Raw genomic sequence first — 6377 nt, 5'->3', positions numbered from 1 at the left:
CCGAGTGTGCAGAATGCAAAATCAAGTACGCAAACCCCGCGATTTCCCAGAAACTAGAATGTTATTTAATATCTTGCTGAACGACGTTACACAGTTTCAACCCCATTTTGCATTTCCATAACCGGTAAATGATTCCTATAGATTTCAATACAGTAAACTCGAATTCGAAAGTCGCTTTCTCTTTTTTTGATCATAGTTAGACAAATGTTTAACTTTAACCATTCTTTCTGTTTATAGTTCTTGTCCGTTTATAAATTGCTGTCCTATATTTTTTTTATATTTTTAATGTTTCTCAATCTTTTTCTCGCAAATATGAACACGTTTTCGATTTATTAAGGTATTTGCTCAAGTTTAAATGGTTCAGTATAGGAAACCGTTCCCCATATTTTTTATAACATTACGAATATTTAAACGAGAGTTTAAATAATAATTAAAGAGAGATGTATTTAACTAGAATAATTAATTTTTACTAGAAAGTATGGAATATATGTGATTGTTAAAACTATAATATATTCTCTTGATTATGCTTGAACTTGTACAACAGTGAAAAAAGATATAAAAGAAATTATATATCGAATTGTAAAAAAAATTTAAAGAGGGCGTATATAACAGAACGACTTTCGCGAATATATTTTTAACTGTGGTGGAATAATTAATTTTTATCAGAATGTATGGAATATATGTGTGTGATTGTTAAAATTATAATATATTCTCTTGATTATGCTTGAACTTGTACAGTGAAAAAAGATATAAAAGAAATTATATATCGAATTATTAAGTAAAAAAAATTAGGTGAACACTTACCTGTGCGATTTTCAGAGGTTTCTGCTGGAAAACAACAGTAGGTCGGAATTATTAAACAACCAGGTTTATTATCCATATATACAAAGGTTTACATGCTTACTTGAAGTTGTTCGCAAAGCATGGTAATACGTCAGCGAGCTTTGAAACGTCTCCATTTTCTCAGTACATCAAACACCCTCACGAAACAATGTTCAACACGAAACCACAGAGTGTACAGGAGTGTCCCGATGGGTATAAGAACATTAAAGGAAGGAAATTTATTGTCTATGTACAAACGCCGTAAAATCCGATTTTCCGCCACGACGAAACATCTCTTTTCTCAGCCCCGATGTTCCTTTTTACATTGAAGTTACGGTTACTTAGTCTAGGTGAAAAATAAGAGCAAGTCTTCGACACCTCGGGAGGGACTCTTAAGAATAGTTATTGTCTATTTACAAACGTCTTTTGTTTGGGACGCGTTTGGCAGTGGCTCAGTGAATTCGCGTGGCAGAATATAAACGGTCCTCTCTCCTCTCCGATAATCCCATCTTTTTTCAACCAATTTCAGAACGTAACCGGATCTAACAATACCGATTACCCTTGCCGAACGGGAGCAATTTGCGGTCCTCGTTTCTCACGATTTCGTCGTGTCACGAGTTTATCTGCTTCTACCTATATAAGGTAAACGATGGTAATATGGAACATTTGATTTAAATGCTTCCTTGATGTCCTTCATTTAAATTCTTCAAAGCAGGAATTTCTGAAGTGAAAACTTCTTTAGACGCAACAATTGCTGAGCAGAGAATGAGTCTGATCCGTCACGCTCCGAGGTGAAACGGGGTAAACTCGGGGAAGCCGGGTTTAGTATTTGTACCTTAACTCTTAAATTTCAAAAATTAAATTTACAAAGATGATTACTTACTTTTTCATCATATTAAATGTTTACTAGTGTAACAGTTTGGTAGCTAGGCAAAGACAACAGGAAAAGAGACTTTGTAAAAATTACATTCCTTTGAGAAGCTAGAAAAATTAGTTTACTATATTGAAGAAATTTTGAGAAAATTATAATTGGTCAGAAGTGTTGTGCTTTATACAATTAATTTAATAAAAAATGAAAGAATGTCATCGAAATATAGTTACTTTAATGTGGCAATCTGTTATCTGAATTAAATTGCTTTCTGTCATGTAAAAGTATCATAATTATCCTTCTATAGCAGATTACTTTAAGTCTCAGCTACGTAAAAGGAGGTACATACGTAGACTCGAGGGCAGACTCTCTTGGGATCGGATAAAACAAATGGTTCTGCACCTCTTAAGTGCCTCACAGACCGTCTGTGATTACGAGTTAGTATACACGGCTACCTTTAGAGAGTTTCTTCTTAATTATCTTCTGAATTAAGATGTTAACAGGCCTGTCAGCTATGTTAGAATGATACCAATCTTTGGCTGGGTTTAAAAATTCAAAATCAAGAGGAAAGTGAATGATTTTTGAAAGGTTCTAGTCCTCGAATGACGTATTAAAACTCGTAATCAGTTAAAGATTTTGTCATGATCGTAATTAGACTCCGAATCTTTATGCAAACAACAAAGTTTGCGGAGCTAAATATAAATCTATATTTTTCGCTAACGATTTGAATGCAGTGAAAATAATATACAGGATTATCCAAAATAGACTATAAGAAGTTTTTTTTAGATAAAAAACATACTGTTTTTAATTTTAATGGTTTTTTTTATTGAATTGTCAGGTATCATCTATGACAATTATGTGTGAAAGACGATATCTGTCAAATGACCACCACGACCACGTTTACAGACATCAATTCGAAGAAATGCGCAATTCTTGAGAACGACGTGGAATTGATGTTGATGGGTCATTAACGAGCTGTTTTTAGTCTGCCAGATTTTGGTTTATCATGAACAGATCCAATTTCATCCAATTTTTTAACCGAATTTCGAATTGTTTGCTCTGATGGACGATTATGTATGCCGAAAAAATCACGTAATTTACGATGTGTATTTTTTATTGAACACCGATTTGGAAAATAAATTTTAATAACTTTAACACGCTCTTCAATCGTATACGACTCCATTGTTAAAATTGTCTACCATTGTAGGTTAGAAATACAAGAAAGTGACAAGAAACAAACATGGCGTTTGACAGATTCAACATCCTAAAGTTTATAGATATATTGGATAACCCATTATATTAACACTCTTAAAGTGATGAATGCATAAAATCTGGAGTCTGATCGTAATACATAGAATGGTTCCTGAACGTTCCATATTACCTCAATTTACCCTATGCGGCTCGCGAAGTTCCAGGATCCAATTAACGATTCTCCACGAGACAACCGCCGCGCCGAGGTCGATCAATCGATCAGTGGATCAGTAGATGCATCACGCTACAAACGTCTCGTCAGTTTGCCCGGTGTCGATCTCGCCGTCGGATAAGTTGGTGAACTGAAACCGATCGGTCGTTTTATATACAACTTTCTTGAACTCGCGAACTTCTCGTGTAAATGTCGAGGGTGCGGTGGACAGGAAGCGTGCTCGGTCGCATCGGGCTCAGACTTTTCTCCATTTTCTCCACGTACCCGTTCGGGTAGATCCACGAGTCTTTTGTGTGGAGGACCGAAGACGGTGACGGATAATCGAGGTTCTCCAGGTGACTAAAGTCCTTTGATCTTTCCGGCTTGGTGGTCCCGTAATTCGGCTCGAATATGTCCGGCCTCTTGTCCACCTTGTTTGGAATCACGTCCGGATCGTCGTCGGGAATATCGTTGAACATTTGCCCCTTGACCTCGTCCCTGGAATCTTTGTTAAGCGGCGCTATCACCACTCGATCCTCTTTGTTCCCATACTGCACGACTTCGGTGTGGGCCTTCATCGCGCGGATCGGATGGCTGCGACGATACAAGGTCAAAGTTATCCCGACAATCAGAATGCACACGGCCGTTATCCCGCCGGCGAAACAAGCTACCAAGAGGCTGTAGTCGGTGCTCTCGTTCGAAGTTCCGCGACCTGCGGACAAAGGAGGACGTGGCTCACGTAAAGGCGATCGTTACTCGGCTCCCTCGCCCCGAGTTAGGGGCTTTCTTATTACCCGGCGATCAACGGGCTTCGCCGTCTGCTTTACAATTACAATGATCCACGGTTAAATTTCACCACGCTCCGCGAACCACCACTGAAATTCTCGCGGCTGGCGTTTCTTGTTTGCATTGCACCCTTGTATTTGTACTATTTCCTTATCAACTGATAGAAGAATCCGCTGGAGGACGAAGTTCTTGCTAAAATATTAGACACACACTTTTATTTAGCGGCCATCGTTCATATTCGAGGGATGAGGACAGCTCTCAAAGGAGCTGGAACCATATTTGGTGGAATATCTCGGGAACCATTAGAGGTAGAAAAATGTATGTCGTGATTTTTAAATAATATTTCCATTGGAATGTTAATTTTCTTGAATATTTTCGTGCGAGAAGTGCATACTCAAATACGAAATACGGATCAAGTAGAAGTTTGGTTCTCGCATTTCAAGAAAAGTTATAATTTGAATATTTCCACGCGTTGAGTATGAACGATGGCCACTAACAAATACGTGTCTAATATTTTTGCTACACCCTCCTAAATTTTGCAGTGGTAGAGGAAGAGTGGGGATGGATCATTCAACCCTCACGCGACCAGAAGGGTCTGTGGGTATGTAAAAGTGAAATATCGATCATGATTCAATATTTTTATGCTGAAAGCGTTCAAAAAAATCAATACTATGTAAAAAATTAATTATAATAAAAACATGAGGTCGTTTGAGAGCCAAGATAGTCGACTGTTCAGTCGCGACGGGAGATAAGCGAATTCTAAAAATTCATAGTGTCAAAGATTTCGTCAGAGTCCTCGATGTGACCAATTAAAAGTTCGCGCGGTAAATTAGAGGCTTCAAAATTGCGGAAGTTCTTCTCCGGAAGAGGCGGGGGGCATGACTAATTAAAACATAATTAAGAACCACAGTAATTTGTCGGCAGGAAAGGAGTTTCCAATTAACGATTGATTAGAACAACCAGAACAGTCAGAATCGGCGTGATTACAGGTCGTTTCCCTCGTGAGAACGCGGCGTTACCAACCAAAGGTTAATTTCCACCACAGGCTGGCAGCATTCCTTTCCAAATGAAATGATGAATCAAGTCTTGTCTTTGTCAGACGCCCCCTCTCGTCTGGGGGTCTCAAACAGACGACGACGACGACCCCCGCCAGTGGTTGTCGTCTGCTCGTAGAAAAGCGTTTCAAACGTGTCCGGTAAACGAGATTCGCTCTTTCCCTTTATTTATTGGATCACGAAGGAAACGTAAAGAACTTCCGTTAGCAAAGATTAAGAAGGAGAGGGAGAGCCAGACCACTGACGAAGACTAACCGAGCTTTTTGGCATTCAGAAAACGCCTTGGTTCGTTAGCGGACGAACGTTCCACGTGTACATGCCCGACTACGCGCGCGTGTCTGCCGACCAATACATATCTATGTGTCGGGACGAACATATATAAGATAATTTGATTTGTGTACAAGTAACGTTTACTGGCAATTTGTAATCAAGAGGAACTGTTTCTAATACTCTAGTTCCAAGTTTAAATGAAATTAGAGAAGAAATCCCGGATTTCGGTGAACGCCGGCTCGCTTATCTACGTTGAACCAACGACTATAGTTCAGCTAAGTATTTTAATAAGTAGCTACCAATTACGTCTCGAAACGCAGCATTGTGCCAAAATTAAGAACACGTCTACAAGCATTTGTCCATGGTTTATTATTTCAATACATTTGGCTTTAACCCTCTGGCGGTGGACCATTCTTTTGGAAATATTTCTTTATTGTTCGTTCTATGTCTTCAGTATTAAACAAATTACAAAACTGACACAACATCAATTTGACTGTCCACTGCAGACTTTAACAGAATGTGTACGTAACTTGAAGAACGTCAGGGAAAACTTTTGTAGAATTTCATGCTCTTTTATGTTTCCAAGCTGAACCACTAGTGCAGAAGATAAAATTGTGTTCTACCTCAGTTTCATAACTTTTGGACGTAGAGATTGAATTTTGTAAAAAAATACACAGACTATAATTTATTTGTTATACTTCTAAACACGTCTACATGGAATTTAATTCTCAAGGTAATCTAATTCGAATATTCGCTGACTACAAGCAGTTAATAGCGACTCTGTTGGCGTGTCTGACTATGGGGCCGACCTATTCTACTTATCTAAACTCTCGAAGTTGAATAGTATTGACTCCTAATATAAACATATTATGTTTTGTAACAAGTACAATTACTTTCGAAGAACTGACTACAAACTATGGATAACAGATTTATATTTTTATGTTCACATTTTTCCAAGCATATTTAATTGTAAAAAATATAAATACGCATCTTGCACTGAAATCTTGGAAATAAAGATTACCAACCTACCTAGGAAATACGTTTTATAAATAATATTAAGTTACCTCCATAAGCTTGAAAAATAAAAGACTGTTTTTCTAGATTTGGAACTACAAAACGTGTTTCTTTAATTTTCAATGCAGCTCTGCGTAAAAATAATATAAACAACAGCTTT

The 6377-nt window shown here is 37.9% G+C and overlaps 1 protein-coding gene across 1 annotated transcript in view; it reads right to left on the bottom strand.

Moving 5' to 3' along the window:
• Window positions 1–852: 852 nt before the first annotated feature.
• The window catches only part of LOC143213230 (neural cell adhesion molecule 2), a 77014-nt gene continuing 71489 nt past the window's right edge, over window positions 853–6377 (bottom strand). The window contains exon 9 of the mRNA XM_076432879.1: window positions 853–3804. Coding sequence (XP_076288994.1) covers window positions 3263–3804 — 542 coding nt within the window. The 3' untranslated portion in view covers window positions 853–3262. The remainder of the gene's footprint in view (window positions 3805–6377) is intronic.

This window comes from Lasioglossum baleicum, chromosome 11, assembly GCF_051020765.1.
Source record: "Lasioglossum baleicum chromosome 11, iyLasBale1, whole genome shotgun sequence".
Lineage (NCBI taxonomy): Eukaryota > Metazoa > Arthropoda > Insecta > Hymenoptera > Halictidae > Lasioglossum > Lasioglossum baleicum.
The sequence above is the reverse complement of the archived record's forward strand: the minus strand, read 5'-3'. Positions and strand labels throughout refer to the sequence as shown.